This window comes from Rana temporaria, chromosome 2 (genome assembly GCF_905171775.1).
Source record: "Rana temporaria chromosome 2, aRanTem1.1, whole genome shotgun sequence".
NCBI classification, from domain to species: domain Eukaryota; kingdom Metazoa; phylum Chordata; class Amphibia; order Anura; family Ranidae; genus Rana; species Rana temporaria.
In genome coordinates this window covers 213,018,996-213,046,686 of record NC_053490.1, presented here as the reverse complement: position 1 = coordinate 213,046,686, position 27,691 = coordinate 213,018,996, and the positions used below count along the sequence as shown (strand labels likewise).

Here is a 27,691-nt window from a genome sequence, read left to right as displayed (position 1 = left end):
GTCTCTACACGCAGACCCAGGCCTCGCCTGCTACAACGTTGGCAAACAGACAAAAAAACTGAAGTCTCAAGAGATGCAGACATGCTCTCGAGTGAACGTGGCACAAAACTAAATCCCTGCAAGATCTCACCCTCTACAAATCTGCCCTTCTTAAACCTACTACACCACTCTCATCAAAACCCTCTCATCCAATCTTCGTCAAGCCTTTTCTACCCTTAATTCCTTACTTCACCCCCACTGTCTCCACCCATCAACTTACCCATGGCCTAGGACAGGGATAAGCAATTAGCGGACCTCCAGATGTTGCCAAACTACAAGTCCCATTAAGGGAAAGTGAGACTCTGACAGCATCAAGCATGACACCCAGAGGCAGAGGCATGATGGGACTTGTAGTTTGGCAACAGCTGGAGGTCCGCTAATTGCTTATCCCTGGCCTAGGAGATTGCCAGTCATTTCAAAAACAAGATAAACAATTTGTGATGAGATATCTAGTATCTTTTCCAACTAACATACCAGGTCCAACACTCAACACTTTCCTACTTCGCCCCTGTTACCACTGAGGAAGTTACCAAACTCCTTTTTTGGCATACCGCACCACTTGTCCCCTGGACCCTGTCTGTTCACAATTACTATGACCCCCTGTCCTAAACTCTCATCACCAGCCTCTTCTTCTCCACTGGCACTTTTCCCTCAAACATGCACTGGTTACCCACATACTTAAATAACCCTCACTGGACCCCACCTATTTGAATAACTTACGACCCATCCTCCTTGCTGCTTCTGTTTGCCTCCAAGCTTTTTAAATGCTTGTCCACAACCGTATTATTTGCTACCTCACTGACAACAACCTTCTTGATCCTTTACAGTCTGGCTTCCACCCACAACATTCCACTGAAACTACCCTGCTAAAACTCATGAACGACCTACTAATTGCTAAAACCAACAGCCATAACTACATATTCATACTCTTAGATCTTTCCACTGCTTTTGACACATTTGACCACCTGCTCCTCCTCCCTCATCTGTAATCTCCACACCCTTGGCCTCCATGACTCGTCTTTACTGGTTCTCCTCTTACCTATCTCAGCGCACTTTCAGTGTCACATACAAACACCACCTCTTCCGCTCCTCTTTCTGTTGGGGTGTCCCAAGGCTCTGTCCTTGGGCCCCTCCTATTCTTTCTCTACACCTCTTCCCTGGGCCAGTAATAGCCTCCCATGGCATCCAATATCACCTCTCAGCCGACGATACCCAGACCTATCTCTCTACTACCCAGCTTACCCCCTCGGTCTCCTCACATATCACAAATTTACTGAGCGACAGATCAGTATGGATGTCACACCACTTCCTCAAACATAATCTTTCTAAAACCGAGCTTGTAATATTTCCTTCTCCCAGATTCATCCTCCCATGACTTTACCATTGAGATCAACCGCACAACCATTGGTCCCCCCACAAATGCCAGGGTGCTAGGTTTAACCCTGGACTTTGACCTCTCTTTAAGGCCCCACATCCAATCACTGGCTAAATCTTGACACCTTATTGTCCACAATATTTCCAGAATTTGCCCCTTCCTGACTTACGACACCACAAAACGTATTCACTCCTTGGTTATATCACTACTATGACTACTGCAACTCCCTCCTCACTGGCCTATCTTACGCAGGCTACCCCCCCCTCCTTCAGTCTATTATGAATGCTGTTGCTAGACTTATACACCTTATTTACAAAAGTTGAAATCACTCCATTGCCACATCTGTAATTTTGAGCAGAAAAAAAACAAATAGAAGTTCGGACTTTAAAGGCAATTTGGACCACATGAATTTTATATAACAATATATATTTTATTTGTACATACATAAAAGCTTGCAAAAGCAAAACACAAAAGCTAAAAACATGTAATCACACATGCGTAAGATATGGGCCACAACGGGCAAGTATTCTGTTAAATGTTTGTTACACCGTATCAGTTGAGTGAGCCCCTGTGCGTCATCGCTGGTTCGCTTCATCAGGACACACGAAGGGATGATGTAAATGGAGACTCACTGTATTGGAACAAACATATATGTCATATTTCAATATATTTTTTCATCACATATGGGAGGTGTGTATTATATATATCACAGGCGGTATAGTGAGTTGGATTTATATTTACCTTGCCTGAATGTGAATACACATACATAAAAAATAGAATCCCCCCAGGCGTGCACCGGAGCAGCGGGATAAGCCAGATGGTATAAAACCCCATGTAGTTTAATATGAGCATAAAGCTAAAAAAATGGGAAAAAATGGCCATAAGTACTCCATAAAAAGGGAGTGTATATACATAAATAAGATACAACAGGGTGGAAGTACAAAATAAAGAGAGGGAAGAAAAACTTACTTTGTATTCCCAAATTCTATATATAAGAAATAAGAATGAGAATGAGAATCTTCCACTACCTATCCGGGTGGCATATAACTTAGAATCCCACTAAGAAATACATACATACTTCTCAAAACGTCAGGGGGAGAGCAGGCACGATAGTAGACAGAACGACATGAAGTCAAAAGGATTGCTGTCGGGGGGGGGGGTATATGTGTTACTTCAGACCGAGCATGGCCTATAGGGGATAACAATATATGAGTATATTATTTACTAACATGCTATTTCAAATATTAAGGTATTAGCTGCTCTATCGTATTCCACATCAGTATTGGTACTTACCAGTCCATGCTGCTAACAGGTAACCCTGGGAGATACTGCTCATTTAAGGCAAACCGAATGGCCTCCTATATACTCCCACCACTGGAAGAGACACCAAACAGCCGCGCGTGGCGGACGTGTGATGTCCCAGCAATGCCAACCGTCACAGGAAGTGGCGTCATTCAGCGGCTTGGCCGCAACTGCTCACCACACAAGTGGCCGAGGACACCCCCGACCACTCTCCAGGGTGGCGCCACAACACAGCAGTGGCGATGTGTCCCCTGGACCGATGACGGAAGATGGGGAGGCACAGAGGCTGGCCCACCTTTCCTCCCACTTCTAGTCTGGGCCGAGCACAAAAGTCCGCTTACAGAGGAGCGGGCGGATACCATCTCGGCCAATGATGGTAGCCCTGCATGATGTAATAAAGGAGTGGGAGAGAGTAGACTTGGGTGTCCCCAGCCGATACAATGAGGCACAGCAGGGGCAGCCAGCTGCCCGCATAAGGGAGACATATGCATGGGCATCCACATAGAGTGTCGTAAATACACACATGAATAGCATGTGATATTGAACTTACCACCTGTCTGGACTTACCACCATATGATAATTGTGACGAGATCCTTTCTCACCCGGTTCTGCTCTCCCGACACTCCTCTGCTACCAGTGAGTCAGCTTGCAGATTGCAGCGTCTGATGGTCCAGTCATCCAAGGTTCCGGGGTCTGAACTACAGCTATGTGCCGTTCAGACCCATTAAGAACAAACACCAGGCAGGCTGTATGTAAGTTCAAACAGGACTCTTTATTTTCAAGTACACAGCACACTTTTATACAGAATTTTGGAACATCCCACTCCCAACAACCGCTTTCCTATTGGTCAATTGTAAAGTATATGCAGTCTTCACTCAAGTCCTCCTTGACCATGCAAATGAGGACTTCAAATTGTCAACAGGGATTGGTCCAATAGCTTGGATAGAAAGACTTGTGTATTGAGACAGAAGCCCCAGGGGGTAATCAATGTACACAATAACCCGGTCTACTTAATTACTACCTCTGAGGCCCCGTACACACGACAGAGTTTCTCGGCAGAATTCACCGAGAAACTCGGTCAAAACCCGGATTCTGCCGAGAAACTCTGTCGTCTGTACAGTTTTGGCTCGATGGAGCCGCCGAGGAGCTCGACGAGAAAATAGAGAACATGTTCTCTATTTTCTCGTTGTTCTATGGGAGAAGGCGGCCCGCCGAGCTCCTCGGCGGCTTCATCCCAGAACTCGACGAGGAACTCGACGTGCTCGGCACGTCGAGTTCCTCGGCCGTGTGTACGGGGCCTGAGAGGTTACATTGCTTTAGACAATAGAATGCTAATTCAATACAGCTGACAGGCTTCTGACCTTTAGAACAATACAAAGTCCCTTAGCATAAACACATACATCTTCAGACGGGCTGTCTCCGACAGAAGACACCCACACCTGATAATCACAAAGGCTTTAAACAGGCTTATCACATAATGGAAATGTCTCAATATAGCTCAGTAACCACTCCATTACTCCAAGGTCCATGACATTACTTCCCCTGGGAAACAGTCCAACAGCCGCAGTGGGACCCAAACGGGTCAACTCGAGGATGTTGGAAAAGTAGTCTTAAAGTTCCAGGACTGTCTGCTGGGATGACCCATCTGCCTTCCTGTTTTGAGGTCCTGGCCCATAATCGGACGGCAAGAGGCTTGCATTCAGTCCTCTCCAAAAGCCCCTGTCCCAGCTAGGTCTGTCACACATCTCCCCCTTTGGCAGGAGACTAACACTGGGAGAGACCCCAATTCCGGTACCCACCCAGTACCCCAGATAACTTGTCCCAAACAGAGCATTACTCATCCAGCCAATCTCTGCCTCTCTCAGAGAACACGCCTGCCGCTGGGGAGAGGCCTGGACTGGCCCTTCTCCCTGGAGTCCTTTCAGCCGCTGGAGAGAAGACAGGGTGGCTGGGCTCAGTTCATCATGCTGTTGGGGATCTGGGCCAACTGGCCACCATTCCTGGGGTATACCAGTGGAGACTGAAGTCCCATCCCCTGATGCTAGGTGAAAATCCCCCGGTGCTTGCAAAGCAAAGCCAACATCCTCCTGTCTCAGTGCCGCACCATTTTCTGGGGTTGTGTCAGTGGAGATCTGAGTCCCATCCACTACCACAGGAACCCCCTCTTCTGTTAGTTGAGAGCAGAGGCCCGGGGCACTCTGCTCTGTTGCCAGCTCTTCCGCTAGGTTGCTGTGAGTGGAGACCACAGTCCCATCCACCGATATCCGCTCAAGCTGTAGTCGTGTGCAGCAGCCAGTAGCATCCTGCCCTGCTGCCAGTGATTCAGCTGGGAGTAACAGCTTTACTACCTCAGCTTGTTGCTGGGGAGGGGGGCCAACTGCCCCGGCTCCCTGGAACTCCACAGCTGGTTCCGGTGCTGGGCAGAGATTGCTAGCACTCTGCCCTGTTGCCAGCACTTCTGCTTTGGGAATGGCAAGCTCCCGATTTTCCACTGCTGATTCATCAGCCAGGATTTCAGCATTGTCAGCTGATATTTTCCTCATAGTCCCAGGCAAAGGGAGCCCCATCCTGCTGCTGAGCGGAGTCTAGCAGCTGTTTGTAGGCGATTTCCAGCTCATATTGCCGCTCTCGTTCTCTCTGTTGCCGTTCTCGTTCTCTCTGTTGCCGCTCTCGTGCTCTCTGTTGCCACTCTGTTCCTGCAGCTGGAGGTCTCTAATGGTATTCTGTATGGCCGTCTCTGATGGGTTAGCACCATATAATGCCAACCGTTGTTGAACTCGCTGCTGGAACAAGTCTTCAACTGACCGGGGTCCTGCATCACCATCCCTCTGATCCATCTCGGCTAGCGCAATGATCAGGGTGGCCTTGTTCTTCCCACCGGTCCCTCCACGGCTCTCAAGCAAGTCTTTTAGCATGGTTCTCCTCCAGGCTGCATAGCTGGTCATTCATGGTGGTGGTTTGGAGTTGTCCCAGTAACTGGAGAGCAAATCCCACCGCTGCCAACCAATGTGACGAGATCCTTTCTCGCCCGGTTCTGCTCTCCCGACACTCCTCTGCTACCAGTGAGTCAGCTTGCAGATTGCAGCGTCTGATGGTCCAGTCATCCAAGGTTCCGGGGTCCGAACTACAGCTATGTGCCGTTCAGACCCATTAAGAACAAACACCAGGCAGGCTGTATGTAAGTTCAAACAGGACTCTTTATTTTCAAGTACACAGCACACTTTTATACAGAATTTTGGAACATCCCACTCCCAACAACCGCTTTCCTATTGGTCAATTGTAAAGTATATGCAGTCTTCACTCATGCAAATGAGGACTTGAAATTGTCAACAGGGATTGGTCCAATAGCTTGGATAGAAAGACTTGTGTATTGAGACAGAAGCCCCAGGGTGTAATCAATGCACACAATAACCCGGTCTACTTAATTACTACCTCTGAGAGGTTACATTGCTTTAGACCAGGGATCCTCAAACTACGGCCCTCCAGCTGTTGTAGAACTACACATCCCATGAGGCATTGTAACACACTGACATTCACAGACATGACTAGGCATGATGGGAATTGTAGTTCCTGAACAACTGGAGGGCCATATTTTGAAGACCCATGCTTTAGACAATAGAATGCTAATTCAATACAGCTGACAGGCTTCTGACCTTTAGAACAATACAAAGTCCCTTAGCATAAACACATACATGTTCAGACGGGCTGTCTCCGACAGAAGACACCCACACCTGATAATCACAAAGGCTTTAAACAGGCTTATCACATAATGGAAATGTCTCAATATAGCTCAGTAACCACTCCATTACTCCAAGGTCCATGACAATAATTATATCGGAAAACTGAATACACAAATTGAAAAATTAGATATCTTAAAAAATATATACAAAACACAAGGGGCCATATTCTCAGAGAATCTCCGCCTGCTTCGCTTAGGGCACTTACACTCCGCTGTCCCAACTTACTGGAGCAGGTGTTGTATTCCCCAACCACTTGCTCCATAAGTTGGGACAGCGGAGTGTAAGTGTCCCGGCGTAGCCTGGCGGATCTCCAAGGGGGCGTCTTCTATTCAAATGAAGCGCGCCCCCGATGCAAAAGAACTGGGCATGCGCCCAGTTTACGTAAGTCGTATTCAAGAACGACTTACGTAAACGACGTATCCGACGAAAAAACACGACGGGGACCCGACACCATCCGTAACATGGCCTACGCGAGACTTGCGGAAACTTACCCCTCATATAGCAGGGGTAAGTTTCCGCTTACGCAAACGATGTTAGCGACGGTTACGCGACGCGAACTCGTTCGGGAATCGGCGTAGAAGGATCATTTGCATATGCAAATGACTCCTTCACGTAAATGCCATCTAGCGGCGGCCGGCGTCATTGCATTTAAGATCCGCCAGTGTAAGTGACTTACAGATGGCGGATCTTAAGTGTATCTATGCAAAAATGATTCTGAGAATCAGGAGCATAGATACACTGGCCAAAAAAGGGAGTTACGATGGAGTATCCTGAGATACTCCATCGTAACTTCTCTGAGAATATGGCCCAAGGTAAATAAGGAACATATAATTCCTAAAATTTTCCACTCCGCTACCCGCATTTTGCCAGTGGAAAATGACGGCTGGTGAGCGTGGGCTGCCTCAGAGTGGGGGGGGGGGTCGAGCACCACTGGCAGGCGAGTTTGAATGGGAGCCCTTTTCCCAGTGATCGCCGAGGGAAAGAGAGAGAGCAGGCGGCTGGATCATAAGAGCACCGAGGAACATCGCTGTAACAGCTTTCAATAAAATTGCAGAGTGTTCCCAGCGCTCGCTGCCACACACAGCCCCGCCTCCTAGCCTGGGTACTTTGATAGACAGTTCACCCGTCCAATTCCAGGACGTGTGGCGTATATCAAAGTACCCGGGCTAGGAGCCGGGGCTGTATGTTACGACGAGCAGCGGGAACACTCAGCAATTCAAATGAAACCTGTTACAGTGATGTTCCTCGGAACTCCAATGATCCGGCCGGCAATCCTCTTCCTCTCTTCTGTTCCTCTGCACAGGTAGGCTGCATTGATGGACACAGGTAGGCTGCATTGTTGGGCACAGATAAAGCAGCATTGATGAACACAGGTAGGCGGCATTGATGGACACAGGTTAAGCAGCATTGATGGACACAGGTAGACTGCATTATTGAGCACTGATTAAGTTGTTAATATTTATCTTTGTAACTTAATTCTGCATAAAACATTTAAGTGTCATTTCATGAGATCATTTCTGAGGGCGTGTTTAGGAGTGAAATTAGGGGCAGGTGGTGAGTAACCGTTAAGGCCTTGCTAGTAGCTCAGGACTTGAAATTTTGAGCTTGTTTTAAACCAATATATACATTTAACATTTAGGCTGTTGTGAAATTGCATCCTAAACAGGGGGGCAATTAGGCAAACAAGCAAGGGATGTTTTATGGTATTAGGGAAAGAACGAGGGCCTAGAGAGGGGGTTACATCACATCATACGTTATCTGCAGACCCCCATCGTGCGGCTCCCAATAGAACAAAAATGTTTTTGTTTAGTATGTTCAACATTAGAGAAATGGTCTTAAACTGAGAACATCATTCAAGTCAGGAAAGGAAGTGGCTTTTAGATCATATACCCATTTTGCCTCCTTGTATAGTACCCTTTGGTCAAAGTGGCCCCCCGTGGGTCTTCGTAGACCCTTTCCAGGGCTGCGAATTTAAACACAAAGGAATCATAGTGATATTTAAAGGCTATATGGTGGCCAATGGGGGTATTTATTAGGCCATTGGTGGCATAATACATACATAATACTTTATCCATTTTCACAATGGCACTGAATTGGCATATTATTATGTATATGACACCTTTGGTTTGGCATGAGATATGATGTCCGACAGTATGTGTACATCCATTAGGAAGTATAATTAAAGCACTTTTCATTATTAAATGACAGTAGTCACACGAACCACATCTAAAGATTCCAGGTTCCTCTTTTTGCATAGTTGGGCATCTAGTATAATGGCTCTTACCTAGTTGATCCCTAATGGACCCTGAGCATTTGTAAGTGATCTCAGGGTATTCCTTAATGTATTTTTGTAAAGTGGGATCATCAGACAGTAAGTGCCAATGCTTTTTTAAACAATATTGCATTCCTCGATTTAGATTTGGCTTTCCTAAAGGCTTTTTTTAAGGCAGGTGTGACTGTATCACCTAGATAATAGTCTATGCAGAGAAGATCAGCCTCTTGCTGAAACACCTCATCATTGGAGCAATTTTTCCTCAAGCATATGTACTGGCTAAAGGGGATACTTTGCACCAGTGGATGAGGATGTGCACTGGATGCCTGTAAAAATTGTATTGCCTGCCATGGGCTTGCGATATAAGCATGTGGATCCATCCTTATGTATAAAGTCAAGTGATATCCAAAAATGCAATGCTTGTGGCACTAAATCCCATAGTAAATTTTAGGTTATAGAGGTTATTGTTAAAGCAGAGTTACGGCCAAAATATGACTTTTAAGATAAAAATACCCCTAGAATACTCATGCTTTGTGCAATGTAACAAAGGTATGCTGTAAACTATGCCCAGTTTTCTATTTGTGCAGCATCGTTTTCTTACTTTGTGAAGTTTCTGCACAGTGTGGCCCATCTCCAGTGTGGGAATCTGAAGCCACAGTGTCCTTCTTCCTGGATTCCCTGCCTGCTGGCTACCCAGCATGCACCTGCCGATCTCGCACTTTTGCGGTGCTATGCAATCTTGGTCAGCTTAACATGGCACAGCTATGCAAAGCTGACCAAGATTTTCCATAGACGCCAATGATAAATGTTACTGGAGCCGTGCCATGCCAAGCTGATCAAGAATTTTCATAGACGCCAATGTTAAATGTTATGGGAGCAGTGCCATGCCAAGCTGACCAAGATCTACCAGGAGCCAATGCAAAACCAGAAATTTCGTATGGCGCCGAGGCCCCTATCACTGCATCCCCCTCTGCCACCATCACCCTCTGCCACCAACACCCCCTGCCTCCATCCTCCTCTGCCACCAACACCCTCTGCCACCAACACCCCCTGCCTCCAACATTCCCTCCCTCCACCCCCCTCTGCCACCAACAATCCCTGCCTCCAACACCCCCTGCCTCCATCCCCCTTTGCCACCATCACCCCCTCCCTCCATCCCCCTCTGCCACCAACAACACCTGCCTCCATCCCCCTCCGCCACCAACACCCCTTGCCTCCAACACCCCCTCCCTTCATCCCCCTCTGCCACCAACAACCCTTGCCTCCATCCCCCTCTGCCACCAACACCCACTGCCTCCATCCTCCTCTGCCACCATCACTCCCTGCCACCATCCCCCTTTGCCACCAACACCCCTTCTGCCACCATCACCCCCTGCCTCCATCCCCCTCTGCAGTACCACCATCACCCCCTGCCACCTCCCCCCTCTGACACCAACACCCCCTCTGACACCATCAACCCCTGCCTCCATCCCCCTCTGCTGTGCCACCATCACCCCCAGCAGTGCGCCCTAGGCAGCTGCCTAGCTTGTCTAGTGGTGGCGCTGGCCTTGACTGCACCATGTAGCTTTTTTGTGCACTTTTTTTAATCCTCCTTTGTTATAGAATGTAAAGGAGCAGCAAAGGAACATTGAAAGCAAAGCTTTTTGTGCTTCATCTGGTCAGGTAAGCCTGCACAGCTTCGGAGACCCATTTATTCCTTACCCAAAGCACAAGGAGGTGTGGGATTTCCCAACCTTGCAAAGTATTATGAAGCCACCCACCTGGCAAGAAGCTATGGGTACACTTAGAACAGGCAATCATCCACCCTGGCACCCGGAAAAGACCCTTCCTCTCACTATTAAATACCATCCACTAGTGTGAGCCACTATACGGACCATCTAGCAGGTGTTTAAACTAAAATATATCCCCACATCTAATTCCCATGACACCTATTTTGAGATCGTACAACGTTCAACCAAGCATTAGGGACCTGCGTTTCTCGGCACTGCAACAGCGGGGGTCTTCACGACTCCTTCTCCTTTATTTTTCCACTAATCATTGCCTCTTGTCAGCCCATGATCTGGACTTTACCTTTTTACAAGATTGGACTTCTACTGTCACATTTAGTTAAGCGTCTAACATTCAGTTTAGGGTTCACTACCTACTGCGGGGAACCCTCCTTTTTTGAGCAAGCTTAACAGGAGGACCCATCCGACACTCGCCATATTTCTATACTACCGTAAATCGCTCAGGCACTTTCTTTACTACAAAAATGGGAAAGAGACTTGAACACAACTTTTTCTCCTAAACAGAAAGAAAGAATACTACTATTTGCCCACAAGACCTCTCGTGCCAGCAAATTTTAGGAGGGTGTATAAACTCCTCACACATTGGTACCAAAGACCTGTGACACTACACAGGACGTTTCCCAAGGTTTCGAGTTCCTGTTGGAGATGTATGGAATTAAAGAAGACCCTGTTTCATATTTTTTGGGAATGTCCTAAATTGAAAAAGTTCTGGACCATGGTGGAGCAGACGATTAAAACAATCATGGGGTTGTCTTGGGGGAAATCCTGCAGCTTTTCTGCTGTATGACACACAGCTTTCTAATAAGCGATATAAAAAAAAAAAAAATAATAAAAATGGCTTGGCCAGATTTCAGAGATCCAGCAAATGGAGAACCTAACTATGATACTAAAAGAACAGGAGGATAAATATTGGAAAATCTGGACTCCTTACTTCTTATATAAAGGTCAAACAACTCTTGCCTCCCAACAGCAATAAAGTAGGACCTCTTGTCTCTGGCAAACACCTCATTGTAGGTTTGTGTGGCCCGGTGGGTTGGGAGGGACTTTCTACTCTTCCTCCCCCACCCCTCTCTTTCACCTTTCCCCCAAACCTTTTTTCTTGTTCTCTAACTGACTCGAAGTTTGACACTTTCCCCTTCTACACATGCATATACCCAAAAAGCAGGGAAGAGCAGATTGACCTGGTATGTAGATGAGATACACTGTATGGCCATCTACTTGGTGTTCAATGGGCCCACAGATTCTTATCATACTTACGCTTACTTGTTGAGTCATGTAGTGCCTCGTTTATTGTATTTTCTGTTGTGCATGTACGTATTTGACTCTTGCAATGTCATGCTGATTCTTTCCAAATAAAGAATAAAAAAAAAGTAAAAGCTTTTTAGGTTTAGCACACAGTTATACCTCCAGGATAGATATGCTGTTTAATATGAAGTTCTTCTTTCCCTCTCCCCACCACAGTCATCTGGGACATGTCGCAGGTCCCAGAAGACTGCGGGACCGTTTACAAGGTGCAGCCCAGCTCGCAAATACACAGTGGGCACCTAGCTGTGAAGCTGTAAGCTGTCACAGCCGGGTGCCACAGTTCATATCCCAGCGCCGGGGACAGAAGATGGAGGGAAGGGAAAGCTCAGATGAGCACTTCGCTGGATCCTGGGACAAGTGAGTGTCTGTTAAAAGTTAACAGCTACAGTTTTTTGTGTCTGTCTTCATTTCAGGATGCAAAGAAACAAAATGTGAATATTTTTAGAGGGGGTGATTGTTTTCTTTACACACTGTATTTGTATTCTCTTCCTATCAGAGCAGAAATATCAATCTGTAAGATCCACACAGAAGCTGTCCTGAGCCTAGTGCTGATAACAGACCCCTATTAAAAACACAACAAAGATGATGTCAGGATTGCATGAAGGAAAACTGACAGTTTTTACCTTGCTCCAGCAGCAAAGAGAGTGGGATTGATTTAATAAAACTGGAATGCAAAATTTGGTGCAGCTCTGCATATAATCTTCCAGGTTTTTTCCTCCAGGTCAAAGCTTAATTGAACAAGCTAAAGTTAGAAGCTTATTGGTTACTGTGCACAGCAGCACCAGATTATGCACTCTCCAGTCTTAGTAAATCAACCCCAGCGTGTCAGTTATCAGCCCTGAGCTACGGCAACGGATGCTTGACCAGTAAAATACAGAGATTTCTGCATCTATAGGGCAGCCCAGATCCTCCTCTTCTCGAGTCCTTCTTGCTATGGGGGCACTCTAGCCAAGCCGCAGGTGCATGTGTCCATTCAGACATGGAGCCACTGCCCAGCCCGCCCCCTCTATCCTCACTTTGATTGACAGCAGCGGGAGCCAAATCTCTCGTGCAACATCGCTGGATCGAGATGGGGCTCAGGTATATATTAGGGTGGCTGAGGTTAGCCTGTCCCCCAGTATAATTCTTCCAGGACAGTCTGTCCCTGGTATAATCCTTCCCTCCCTCCAGGCCAATCTGTCCCTCAGTATTATGTCCCCCGGGTCAGTTTGTCCCCAATTTTAATCCTCCCCCTCAAGTCAATCTATCCCCAATAAAATCCCCCCTAAATCAGTTTGCCCCCCCAGTATAATCCCACCAGATCAGTCTGTCCCCCAGTATAATCCCCCAATCAGTGGTCTAAAGAGACCCCTGATATATTTTTTTTGAGACAGGGAAAAGGACTGAGGACACAGAGTCTCTGTTCGCTTTCTCTGCAACCTCAGCTGAACTGCAGATAAATTAACAGAAGTATCCTATTCCCTTGCAAGCATAGTAAGATTCTGTGATGAATGAACACAGGAATGATTGGCACCAATTGCCCACTTTGATCATTCAGGAAGGGGCTGGTAAACATGACATGTTTAACAACCCCCCCCATCCCGAACATGGCACTGATCACCCGCCCTAGTAGCAACTGCAGCGGGTGGGGGAAGGGGGAGGAGGGGAAATGGGCCAGCGGTGCTGCAGGGAGGGGGTGCTCCGAGGGGCAGTACAGTACAAGTGAGGTTGGTGTGGTTGCCTATTTTCAGAGTTAATTCCACCTGTAACCTTCCTGCAGCACCCGAAGCTGGTGGAAGAAGAGAGCAGGAGATGCCTTGTGTGCAGTGTGTGACAGGACACAGTGGGCCCCACTTCCCTCAGGGCCTGTGTGCCCCACACACAATAGCACAGTGCATGGCACGTCAGTGTATGGCCAGCTTAAGGCCTAGCAATGCCCCTGAATTATATCACAAGAAAGTAACTATGTTCAGTATATCAGTGTCAAACTAGTGTACAATTTCCTGTGTGCCATTACTCATATGATCAAAACAAAAAAGACCAGTTTCAAGGAACCAAAACCAAGTTCTATAGTTAGAATACATCTCTCTGCAACAAACTAAAATAAACTAAAAACTATTTAAATAGTGAAATAACCAGTCCTTACTTTTCTTTAAAGTCCTTGGCAAAGCTTTCAAAGGCTCGACTCTTAGTGGACCCAGAAGTAGACTTTTCCCATTTTGTTTCTTCCACCTCAATTCCTTCTATTTTCTCTTTTTGTTTGTCACTAATGACATCATCACCCTTTTCAGGTTTCTTTAGAAGCTATAATCAGAAATATATTATTGTAAAAAAAAATCAGCATCAACAGGGATCATTTAGGCGAGTTCATAATATGATCTGTTAAAGGAATCATTGTGTTAGAAACCATATATATTTTTTTTGAGTTACAGTGTAGGGACAGCATTTTCTACTTTTCATCAGCAGGAATTCCTAGAACACAGTTCTTGGTTTTCCATCTTTAAATCCTTTAACTACATTTCAGAATTGGTAAAATAGTAGTTTAAGGCTTTGTGCACACTGTGCTCCTTTGCATAACTTTTCTCCTGACAGGGGAAAAGCAGCTTAAAAAAACATGGTAAAAGTTAGGTTTTTTACAAGCATTTATGTGCGCCTGCACACTTTTGTCCGTAATGCATTCTATTGTCCAGAATATTAATTTATTCTGGACATTATAATGCAATAACACACAAACTCGCATGTTTATGTGGGTTTATGCATGGTTACGTGTTTTTTTCTGCCCAAATGCTCCTTTCTGAACGTTCAAGTGATGGGATTTTTTTTATGCCTCTAAACGCTCCTGCCTGTAAACGCCTGTGTGTGCATGGGCACATAGGCTAACATTGAAGGGGTGTTAAAAGGCAGAAAAAAAAAGTCGAACACATGTAAGACAGTAATGCGCATTAGGCCTTATGGCGTTTGTATTGTTATGTTCACCTTGATCCTAATTTCTTTTTCACACAGCTTCTTTTGCTTGTCTGCCTCCTTTCTTTTACGTCTTTCTTCTTCTCTCCTTTTTCTCTTTTCTTCTTCCCTTAATCGCTTTTTTTCCAACTCACGTCTCCTCCTTTCTTCCCTTTTTTCTTCTCTCATCCTCTAAAACACAATTTAAATCAACTATTACTGTGAAGTCTTCAAAAAAATATATATTCTTGATTTAGCAGACATGTTTAAGGTCTGGCTCACCTGCTTTTCCAACTTTCGATTTTTAATATACTCAAGAAGTGGAGTCGTTCTTCTTGCTGTAAATCAGATTGGTGTTGGTAAAAACATATGACAATATATATAATTAGAAATTCACATATATCTATTTTTACTAAGTCATGACAGTGCTTTCCAAGGTGTACCATATTTTACAATTAGGTAATCAGAATAGAGCTCAGAATTTATGTGACCGACAATTATGTGACAAGCATATGCTCATTCTAGTGTCAGTTACAAGTTGCAGGTAGGAGCGAATCGCAAACCTTTGCAGGTCAGTGGCAATAATAAACAATAATTTAAAGGAAAGGAAAACCCAGTCCCCTTTATATAAAAGGTGAGCTCCAGGAAGCTATAGTGTCAGTGTGTGTTGCAGCTGCTAACTAGAGCTGACAATTCTATGTATGTATGGGCGGAAAGGATGGGCATAGTTGTGCTCTCTTGATGAGAGCCTGTTATAGCCCCTTAGTTGTATTAACCCCTGTGGTACAAGAATATTATGTTGACGGTGGTGGAGGTAAAGGCAAGGAAAGAGGAAGATTTGGACTGAAAGAAGAGGAATCCTACTGACTGCAATTTATGTTCCTTGTGCTGATTTTTCTGTTCGTATCTTAGTTTTAGCTACACTTAAGCTTTAAATAGCTGCTCACAATCCTTTTTAACAAACACAACACAGCTAAATATAATGCTAGAGCATACTGCACACATGCAGAACAGACCAATGAGTTCCTTTGTCTTTGCTTCAATTTCTCCCAGAAGGGTCTCTGGGTTTGCACAGATTTTTTCCTCATCTGCACAATAGTTTTCCAAAAACTTCTTGTACTCTAAGTCTACAAAAGAAACAAAGCAGGGAAACATATAAATACCAAATTAATTATGTTAATGATATAAAACATTAAGACCAGAAAAATACTGACACTTTGTTTTAAAGTCAGTACATAAGCGATCAGTTCACCCACCCAATGTGATATTTTAGTTATAGGTAGAGCAAGGTGGGTTCCTGGGGTCTTACATATCCTTGTCCATTGATATCTGCTTGCCATAACTGTCCACCTCAATTTTTCTACCCATCTGTGTATCGTATATTGCATTCTCTATATTATAAAATGAATAAAAGACCCAACAGGTGTGCAGACTTAAGAAATGGAGGACTGCAATCTCACCAATTGATGAGTGAACCAAGCAAAGTTTGGTTTGCTGGATGTTTGATGAACACTTGCCTGAACCCTATTGAAATTTATGGAAACTGAATTTTGTCATTTAGAATAAAAATCTGGTATAGATTTTTGGGGGCCCACACTATTTTTTTTTTATTTCTTGCTTGGGTTCTTACATAAAATGCACCCCAGACCTTTGTGCTACCTAGGTGTATTATAGTCCACGGCACTAGATGTTAGTGGTCAAGCATGCTGATCAGGTGAGCTGAGACCTGGCGTCCTGGATGGCGATCTGAGTGACGCACACTGAATCCGAAATGCCGGAAGCAAAGGTCGGGACCGAAATAAGGAGTACCCGGATGCTGGGCAGATCGCAAGCTCGATGTTGCTATGGTGACTGAGATTTGGTCTCAGCTCGCCTGATCAGCCTGCTTGACCACTAACATCTAGTGGCGTGGACTATAATACACCTCCATAGCACAGTGAGTTGGACACCCGAAATCAAGCCAGCAGCTGCACTTTAGAGAGCTGAGTCTCTCCACCCTGATTTCCCTTCTGCACTTTGAGCCATCAGGTTATCCAGTCGGGATCAGGACTTGGAAGCACACTTGTTGATGCCAACCCTATGTTACCTGGAGTTGTGGCGGTATCGTATATTCTAAGTTTCTGAGTATTTCAACCATGAAAATTAGTTTTCATTTATTATGTTTGATTTTAATCATCTCATTTTCATCTGATAGTTGTTTTTTAATTCAAGCGTGCATCCAATACATTAACTTGATTGAGCACAACATTTGCAAATAAGTTATTTTTTACCGGCCCCATTGAGCGCTGCATTTGCTGTAACAGGGCTCTGGCTAATACCATACTCACTAAAGAATACACAGTGAATATAAAGAAAGCTGGAAGAGTTGCCACTAGTCACTGAGAGCAAAGTGGCGAGTACTGTGAAATCCGTGTCAGGGCAGGTGGAGCTGCAGGGAAGAACATGTATATTAACCAGGAGAGACTTTAAATCTAAACTCCCCAATCATGTCTCACTGTAGGAGATAACAGATAGAAATGTGCAGCTGTTTTCAGCGGGGCACTTAGGATCTCTATTAGCAAAAATAGAAAAAGAACTGTCTGTAATATACCTACTAACTAAACCAATAAATGAGCAGTAACAGTACTATGCTGCATTACTGTTTAAACCAGGTAGCTCTTCCCAGATGATGGTTGTAAGTGGAGTTATTCTGTGCTTCTTTTTTTTTTTGCCAGGGTCCATTTCCCCTATATGTAGCAGTATAATCCAACAGTCTAATGCCGCGTACACACGATTGGAATTTCCGACAACAAATGTTCGATGTGAGCTTCTGGTCGGAAAATCCGTCCGTGTGTATGCTCCATCGGACATTTCCTGTCTGAATATCCGACAACAAATGTTTGAGAGCTGGTTTTCAATTTTTCTGACAACAAAAGTTCTTGTTGGAAATTCCAATAGCCTGTATGCAATTCCGAAGCACAAAAATCCTACGCATGCTCGGAATCATTGAACTTAATTTTTCTCAACTTGTCGTAGTGTTGTACGTGAGCGCGTTCTTGACGTTCAGAATTTCCGACAACATTTGTGTGACCGTGTGTATGCAAGACAAGTTTGAGCGAACAATCCATCGGAAAAAAATCCACGGTTTTGATGTGGGATTGTGTGTATGCGGCATTAGTGTTAGAAAAGTATGGTGCTTGCTATTGGAAATCTATAAAAAAGTAGTTGTTTATATATAAAGAAACTGAACCACTTTTATAATAGTACTTGCCTTCAAAAATACTTCCAGCCTTTGTGTCTTTTTTCTTCAGTTTCTTTTTGGAAATTTTTTGAAAAGGTGCATATTCAACAACAGCAGGATACTCCTGACCTGAGGGAACAAATTGAAGCCTTGTTAGGGCAGTTGTTTATATTGTGCTAGTTTACTGTCATAAATACAGTTATAGAAGAGACATACAAATTTATACTTCATGTACACAGTATAGATTAGCTATGAGAGCAATGTATCGTCAATTCATGCAAGAGCCAAATGATAAAATATATATCAATAACTGATTTACAAAGTGGAGTTCTGCCAACATAGAGGGACTATCTATAAATGTTTATTGTGCCTAGTAAGTGCCATGAAAGATTTACCCTTTGTCTTGAATTTCTTCTGAAAAGTAGCAGGGCACTTCCTGGCATGTGACTATGCCTATACCCCCCCCCCCCCCCTGCAAAAAGCCAAAGAAAAACTGCACTGCTACAAGCTCCTAGAACAGCCTCTCAGAAAGTCCACTGCTCCAGTTGCAGGTCACAAGAGCTTGTCTAGCTCAATACATATAACAAAAATAAAAAAACAAATCCACAATCCACGGAGATCCTACTGGTAATTTTTTTGTGTACAGCTGGCTGTTGACACAGTCTACTGGCCTAAGGCCTCATAAACACGGGCAAGAATCTTGTCAGGAAAAAAAACTTTGTTTTTCCCGACGAGATTCTTGGCAAGAATCTCTTGCTGCCCGAGTGTACACACAGACCTTTCAAAAGAACCGCGGTTCTCTTGAAAGGCAAGAAAGCGGTGACGTCATCGCGTACGACAAGCATGCGCTCATCACATTCGATGCCGTCACTGCCATCTTGCTTCACCCTACCTATGCCGTGGAAGCTACCACACATGCGTCAAAGTCATTTTGAGCATGCGCGGGATTCCACGGCGACAGGTAAGTATACACACTCTCGGGTTTCTCGTCGGGAAACAGGCCGACAAGAATCTCAACGAGAAAATAGAGCGCAGGTTCTCTATTTTTCTCGTCGAGATTCTGGCCAGATTTCCCAACGAGAAATCTGAAAGCCTCATACACGTGCTCGGTTTACTTTGCAAGAAAGCTCTGCCAGCAGTTTTCTTGCTGGTTCTTGCCGAGAAAACCGGTTGTGTGTACGAGGCCTAAGAGTGGGGACTGTGTCAACAGCCACCTATACACAATAACCTTACCAGTAGGACTTTCATGTAGTGCAGCCTTGTTTTTCAATTTTGCTAGACACTCTGGCAAAACATATAGCATGATGCCACTACTGTGCTGCTAACTGTCTGCATGCTGCAAGTGAAGCTGTACCTGAGGACCTGCACTTCAAAGATCTCCATGTGCTTCCTCTATTCTGCGAATCAGTGTTTCCCCATCACCCCTGCTGTTTTTGAATATTACCCCACCAGTTGTAATATGAGAAAGTAGAGCCCTGCTTCTACCAGGAAGTTCTTCTACAGAAACAGTGCAAAATTAGGCATTGTAAGTCAATGGGGAAATTAGTAGCTGCAGTGAGCCTATAATACTTGGAGCCTTTGACTTCTGCCTGCTTTTTTTGGCATAGTTTCCAGAGTTTAGGTCCACTTTATTGGTAAATGAATATACATTTTTACCTACTTAACCTCACATATCCTCCTGACTAGGGAAACGGTGCAGAGAGGCCCTGTAAGCCTTGTAGCATAGTATAAGATGAATACCCCTGCACACGGTCCTAAATTCCAAATTTTTAAGTTTAGTTTTCCATGGGCTAACAGTAAAAACACAAATAGAAGAGAATTCCTTTACTGCGTTTCAGCCACATATAGCCTTAATGACTGACTTGAACAATCCAAAGTTTCTCAAATTTATCCTCCATTGAAAGACAGAGGGGAAAGGGGGACTCTAATTCATGAACCTAATTCATCTGTATGTATCATTCTAAAAACTACATAACAAAATTAAATTATAACGCACTTCTGCTTTTTTACAACAGGAATGCTGTTAATATGTACATGGCAATAAAATATGAAGACGTAAAGTATCATACAAACAAAACAGAGCAACTGGGAAGTCTATCTAAGAAAGAAATCCATATCGCAATGATGGTTGAAGCCAGCCGATGCCCTCAAGCCCAATCAATGCATCCAAAACATTTTAGGCAAATTGGCAATTTGTTGAGCAAGTCACCACCTCTATCTGATAAACTGAAATAGAGAAATCACACCTTTAGAAATGAAGAGGCTGCACATCCCAAAAAATTGCAATATGGAAAAGTTCACCAAGAGGTTTTTAGCAGCAAAAAAGGGGTTGAATTGATCAAAAGAGGTAACTGTTTGTAAAATTATTTTTATTGCCATATGTAATTCCAATAGCATGTATGAATTAAGATATGAGCTCTGGTTATACAATACAAAACACATTTCATCATAAATAGCAATGTTGATACAGTGGAGCAAAAAATTACATTACAGAATGTCAGCCACATAAATACCTCAACGCATTTCGAACCTCAGAGTTTTTTTTTAATCTAAAATATATATATATATATACATTAAGAGACTCAAAATTCAAAGAATTTCATAGTGCACACACATCTATGTACACAGTAATGGTATATTTACAGCTAAAAGATGAAATTGGGACAGAGATCCAATAACCAGAAAATGTAAAGAAATTGGATAGTCCCGACGGATCCATGATCAATCCTCGTCCTCCCAAGACGGAATCCAGTCCAAAGGAGCTTGCAAGAAGCCACACTCTTAACACCTACAGAGGAAGAAACAAATGGCAGCCGCGGTAAGATTCCCAATGATGATAATAAATGAATATATGTTATATGATCAAACCTTGAGGGTACTGACAGAATTCCAAAATGCCAGACTAACAATAAAGATTTTTTATATATGTTATTCATATTCATTATATTTGTTATTTTATAAAGTAACCTTATGTAATATGTATATATATATTAGAATGTATATTTATAGTATGAACATATTTATACTTCAAATATACATATACATAGTACATAAGGTTACTTTATAAAATAACAAATATAATGAATATGAATAACATATATAAAAAAATCTTTATTGTTAGTCTGGCATTTTGGAATTCTGTCAGTACCCTCAAAGTTTGATCATATAACATATATTCATTTATTATCATCATTGGGAATCTTACCGCGGCTGCCATTTGTTTCTTCCTCTGTAGGTGTCAAGAGTGTGGCTTCTTGCAAGCTCCTTTGGACTGGATTCCGTCTTGGGAGGACGAGGATTGATCATGGATCCGTCAGGACTATCCAATTTCTTTACATTTTTTGGTTATAGAATCTCTGTCCCAATTTCATCTTTTAGCTGTAAATATACAATTGCTCTGTACACAAATGTGTGTGCACTATGAAATGCTTTTAATTTTAGTTTCTTAATGTACATAATTTTTTTAGATTAAATAACCACCCCTAAGGAAGATCATAACAGTACAGGTCGAAACGCGCCATATGTATCTATGTGGCTGGCATTCTTTAATGTAATGTTTTGCTCCACTGTATCAACATCGCTATTTATGATGAAATGTGTTTTGTATTGTATAACCAGAGATCATATCTTAATTCATACATGCTATTGGAATTACATATGGCAATACATTTTTTTTTAAAAACAGTTACCTCTTTTGATCAATTCAACCCCTTTTTGCTGCTAAAAAAAACCCTTTGGGGGAACTTTTCCTATTGCCATCTGATAAACTGACCCTTTCTATCCCAAAAAAAACACAAAGGGACTCATATCACCTTTATGTACTTCTAGGGAGCGTTTGGACCCATTAGATAGCTGATAAGCATCTGGGTTAAAACCAACACAATACTTATACCCAGTTCTGACTCTTAGTGGGAGAATAGTGCATCCCACATACAACAGGGCATACTGATGATAGGGACTGACAGCAAGTTTTATGTCTCTTCTTTACATCATATTAACTAGGTTACAATATTGAACCAAAAGTACATGCTTTGCTTCAGGAAAAATGAGAGATCTAATGCAAATGCTTGTCCACATACAGAATTGGCAAATTCCTTCTAATTATATCAATACAATATGGATACTTCACAGAAAAGGTAGTAGTAGTAGTAAAGGTTAATTCTTCCACTTTCTTAGTAAATTTCTTTCTGTGTTTTTTTTTTTGAGAGAAATAAGAAGTTACCCTTCTTGCTCGCTGAATAAACCAAGAAGGATAACCACTTTCTATAACCTCATCCGCACAATTTCTGCCTCCTCTACAAACTGTCAGTGGAGCAGTTTTGTCTCATCCTAATAAATTCCCAGTAAGGTATTGCCTGCACATTTTTTTTTAAAATGTGGTTGTAGAACTATCTATTTGAGTGTGTTCCTTTATGTAGTGAAAACACAGATTTAGGTCATTATCATTACAATATTGCAACATCTGTTCCAACGTGTGAAAGTCACCCCTCCACACTAACAACAAGTCGTCAATATACAGTGCATCAAGAAAAGTATTCACAGCGCTTCACTTTTTCCACATTTTGTTATGTTGCAGCCTTATTCCAAGATAGATTAAATTCATTATTTTCCTCAAAATTCTACAAACAATACCCCATATAATGACAACCTGAAAGAAGTTTATTTGAACTGTTTGCAAATTTATTAAAAATAAAAAAATTACCATGTAAATAAGTATTCACAGCCTTTGTTCAATACTTTGTTGAAGCGCCTTTGGCACCAATTACAGCCTCAAGTCTTTTTGAGTATAATGCTACAAGCCTGGAACACCTTTTTTGGTCATTTTCTCCCATTCTTCTTTGCAGGACCGTTCAAGCTCAATCAGGTTGGATGGGGAGGGCTCTGGAGTAGGTTTTTTATCAAGGATGTCTCTGTACATTGCTGCATTCATCTTTCCCTCAATCCTGACTAGTCTCCCAGTTCCTGCTGCTCAAAAACATCCCTACAGCATGATGCTGCCACCACCATGCTTTACTGTAGGGGTGGTATTGACCAGGTGATGAGCAGTGCCTGGTTTCCCACAGACATGATACTTGCCATTTGGGACAAATGGTTCAATCTTTGTTTCATCAGACCAGAGAATTTTGTTTCTCATGGTCTGAGAGTCCTTCAGGTGCCCTTTGGCAAACTCCAGGTGGGCTGTCATGTGCCTTTTACTAAGAAGTGGCTTCCATCTGGCCACTCTAACATACAGGCCTGATTAATGGAGTGCTACAGAAATGGTTGTTATTCTGGAAGGTTCTCCTCTCTGCACAGAGAAATGCTGAAGCTCTGTCAGAGAGACCATTGGGTTGGTTCTTGGTTACCTCCCTGACTAAGGCCCTTCTCCCCCGATCACTGAGTTTGGCCAGGCGGCCTGCTCTACGAAGAGTGCTTGTGTTTCCAAACTTCTTCCATTTACAGATGATGGAGGCCACTGTGCTCATTGGGACCTTCAATGCTGCAGACATTTTTCTGTACCCTTTCCCAGATCTGTGCCCCAATACAACCCTGTCTCAGAGGTCTACAGACTAGTCCTTGGACGTCATTGCACTGTTAACTGTGGAAACTTTATATAGACAGGTATGTGCCTTTCCAAATCATGTCCAATCAACTGAATGTACCACAGGTGGACTCCAATCAAGTTGTAGAAACATCTCAAGGATGGTCAGTGGAAACAGGATGCACCTGAGCTCAATTTTGAGTGTCATGGCAAAGGCTGTGAATACTTTTGTACATGTGATCTTTTTTTTTTTTTTAACAAATTTGCAAAGATTCAAAACAAACTTCTTTCACGTTGTCATTAAGCTTTAAACTTTAAGCGAATACCATTCACATGCATATCTGAAAATACATAAAAGTGCATAGACTGATTTTTAAGCTCAATTCCAGCTTGGGCAAAAGCTAAACAGAAGGATCCCCCCAGTTCCCAAAAATACAAAAGCAGCTCCAACTGCTATGCTAAAGCCCTAAAAAGCCTAGCTCCCACAAGCTGTACCAGTTTTTGTTAAGAGTGGAAATTTCTATTAGGCAGCTGCTGCATGCCACCCAATAGGGTAGATTATCCTGTCCCTCTGCCACCAGGACAAGAAATTAAGAGGTAGTGTCACCTGGACAGGAAGGCACAAACAGCAACAACAAAAAAAAACACTGTCAGAAGTTCCAACCCAGCAATGCTAAAATGCAAATCCACTTTTATCTATAGAAGAGATTTCCTATCAATTCCTCTCTTAAAAAGATGGCAAATCTCCTCAGAAGGGATGCAAACAGCAATAAGAAGAGCTATGGCCTTTCTCCATCCTATCCAATGCATAAAACTTTTTTTTGTTGTTGCTGGAGTTGGACTTTAAATTAGCATAATTCAATAGTTTCACCTTCACTGCAGCAGAACTAACATGGAGCCTAAAGCGTGGTACACACGATCGGGTTTTCCGCAGACAAAGCGCAGGACTTTTGTCCGAAGGGCTTTGGCCGTGAACTTGTCTTGCATACAAACGGCAAAGAATTGTCGGCCAACAAACATGAAACTACGTGTTTTTTCAGCTCTTTAACGTCACCCTTTGGGCAACTTCTGTTAATGTTGTTTTATGGTTAGCATTGCTTCTGAGCATGCATGTTTATACTTTGGATTTTTTTTCCAAAGGACTTGTGTACACACGATCAGAAAATCCGACAAGACACATTCGTTGTCGGAAAATTTTAAAGCATGCTATACAAAATTTGTTGGCGGAAAATCCGACAACAATTGTCCGATTGAGCATACAGACCATCTGATTTTCCAACAACAGACTGTCATCACACAATTCCCATCAGATAATATGATTGTGTGTACGGGCCTTAAGGCCCCTTTCACACGGGGCGGATCAGTAATGATCCGCCCCGTGAACCTCCACTTGCTCAGCGGGGATCGCTCCGTTGATCCCCGCTGAGCCCGCGGATGACAGGGCAGTCCCCGCACACTGTGCAGGGACCGCCCTGTCTGTTCTCCGCTCTTCCCAAAGGGGGGATCGGATGAACACGGACCGTCTGTCCGTGTTCACCCGATCCGCCAGACGGATGGAAAAGTAGGTTTTTCCTCCGTCACACTTTGGCGGATCGGGTCAGATGTCAGCGGGCATGTCACCGCTGACATCCGTGGCTCCATAGAGGAGCACGGAGCCCCCGTTCAGGTCCGACTAAAAAACTGGCAGGCAGACCTGAACAGTCCGCCTGTGTGAAAGAGCCCTAAAGGTCAGAAAACAATTTGCTTCACATTAGACCCTTTTACATTGTGGAAGATTTGATTGTGGATAACTCAAACTACATTCTAAAAATATACTTTGAACCAAGTAAGGAAAAACATTTTCGCTGATTTTGTAGCCACGTGTGGTCTGGATACCTGTAAATGTAGTAGAAATGTCCTGTTCCTATTACCTACATTTGCTAAACTTCTGGAAAGATAGTATAAACTCCTTAAAGCGGGGGTTCCGCGGGAATACGTTTTTTTTTGTTATATGCATCTGCCGCTCATCCTATATTTAAGTGTGTACTCACGTGTCCTTATTTCGCAGGCCACCGCAATGTCTTTCAGCCTCAAAAGATAACTTATAAAAATAATTCTCGGAGGCTTCCATCTTGATTGTGGGCGCTCTGAAGCCCACAAGCAAATCCTTCCCGGGATGCGGTGAATGCTCGCCATCACTTAAAATGGCGGAATTGTATCCACCCTCGTCACATGACCGGCTGCACGAGTCATGTGACGTAGGAAATTACGCCAGAGTTCCTCTGTTCCGCTAAGGAATCGTCTCCTGGGCAGCGTCACGCTGTGCTCCCAGGAGACATTGCAGCTACAGCGACAAGCCCACTCCCGCGGGAGTCGAACCAGGAAGTGCTTGGTTCACAAACGAAAAAAGAAGGTATGGAATTTTTTTTAATTTTTTGGACAGCGAACGTAAAATGTACACACTGATCCCCTGTGATTAAGGTGGACTTTAATTTTAGGGTGAACCTCCACTTTAAAAATGCAATGTTGTTTTTAACCTTCCCATATACACATTAAAATATAATTAACAACCCATTTAAACAAAAAAGTGACAAGCATTTCTGCATAAGTATGACATCAATTCTATAATCATGTTACTGTATAATTAGAACTAAAAGGAAAGTAATTAAAAGCTAAGCAATAATTTAAACAACTATTCTCACCTTTGTTGTCAATAAAGATAAATCCATCAAACCTATCTCTAAACAGGAAGATGTCATCTGGATTTCTAAAATTAATATAGGCTCTAGAAAAGAGATGTGGGTATAAACTGGAAAAGAAAAACATAAACATTAGACAAAAAGTCAGAAAGTAAGAAACAAAGTAGTCAATTCACGGAGATAAACTCATGGGAGTAACTCATGCGATATTTATCTCAAAAGTATGAATATTGATATATGGGACTGACAAATGGGTTGTGACTTCACATCCCAAACCTACTAAGACAAGTACTTTAGTTGTGTAGTCTACGCCCGGGGGACATTTAAGGTGCTAAACAATCAACCTCATATATTAGTTTAAAAAAACTTAGAAATGTTATGTGATAGATAAAAAAAAAAATTAGATCAATTGACACTTGTACAGTATGATGTCAAACGTTGGGGCTTCCTTATACATAATTTTTTATATACATTTTTCAATTTTAACTGTCAAATATAATTTCTATGTTTTTTTTATTAATTTGTCAAGTTGAGTGTTTGGCACCTTAAAGTCTAAGTTTAGTATAAAGAAAAAGAAATCAGCACAATGGGCATTACTCACTATAAATGTCATGTGTCCTTTGTGCCTCTGGCTCCTGCTCTATTTGAAATCTATATTTAAGATATATAAGCATCTACACTATATTACCAAAAGTATTGGGACCCTTCCCTTTACACGCACATGAACTTTAATGGCATCCCAGTCTTAGTCCATAGGGTTCAATATTGAGTTGGCCCACCCTTTGCAGCTCTACCAGCTTCAACTTTTCTGGGAAGGCTGTCCACAAGGTTTAGGAGTGTGTCTATAGGAATGCTTGACCGTTCTTCTAAAAGCGCATTTGTGAGGTCAGGCACTGATGAGGACGAGAAGGCCTGGCTTGCAGTATCCACTCTAATTCATCCTAATGATCTATCGGGTTGAGGTTAGGATTCTGTGCAGGCCAGTTAAATTCCTCCACCCCATCCCTTGTATACTACATATCACATCTGGCCCTGTACTATCTTTGAAGTCATAGACTGGCCAACTGGTGGTAAAAACCACATCACACTCCATCTGCAGCCTCTTTGATTAAACCATCGGATTGGGTGGTGTGGTGGATGTATGGTTGTATGGGTGTCTGCAGCTGTTTTCTTGTCTAGTTTTGACAACGTTGTCATTTTAACTTTTTGTTATGTCAGAGGTTTTTGCAATTTTTCATGTTCTATTTTTACCAAATATACTTTCATAAAGGTGTTTATAATTGACCAGTTGATCCTCTCTGAAGACCTGTAGTCCTCCCTAAATATATGCTTATATATCTAGAGGCTCAGGCTACCATCCACTCCCTGTAATAATTGTATGGGGGTGATTTGACTTTGTATGAGGCTATGGTGTATGAGATAGAGTTTGAGGTATCTGATTCTTTATAGGATACTCTCCTCTATATCTCCAGCTGAGGGGATGACGCAGAGATTTTTATCTTTTTCTTTAGTCATTCTATTTGAAATCTG

The 27,691-nt window shown here is 43.1% G+C and overlaps 1 protein-coding gene across 3 annotated transcripts in view; it reads right to left on the bottom strand.

Annotated features, from left to right (window-relative positions):
- The window catches only part of UPF3A (UPF3A regulator of nonsense mediated mRNA decay), a 50,538-nt gene that overhangs the window by 17,834 nt on the left and 5,013 nt on the right, over positions 1-27,691 (bottom strand). For all 3 annotated transcript variants that reach the window (XM_040336379.1, XM_040336377.1, XM_040336378.1), the window contains exons 3-8: positions 26,165-26,271; positions 17,993-18,091; positions 15,759-15,869; positions 15,025-15,080; positions 14,776-14,934; positions 13,946-14,103 (exon numbers count right to left, since the gene is read on the bottom strand). In XM_040336379.1, coding sequence (XP_040192313.1) covers positions 13,946-14,103; positions 14,776-14,934; positions 15,025-15,080; positions 15,759-15,869; positions 17,993-18,091; positions 26,165-26,271 — 690 coding nt within the window. The remainder of the gene's footprint in view (positions 1-13,945; positions 14,104-14,775; positions 14,935-15,024; positions 15,081-15,758; positions 15,870-17,992; positions 18,092-26,164; positions 26,272-27,691) is intronic.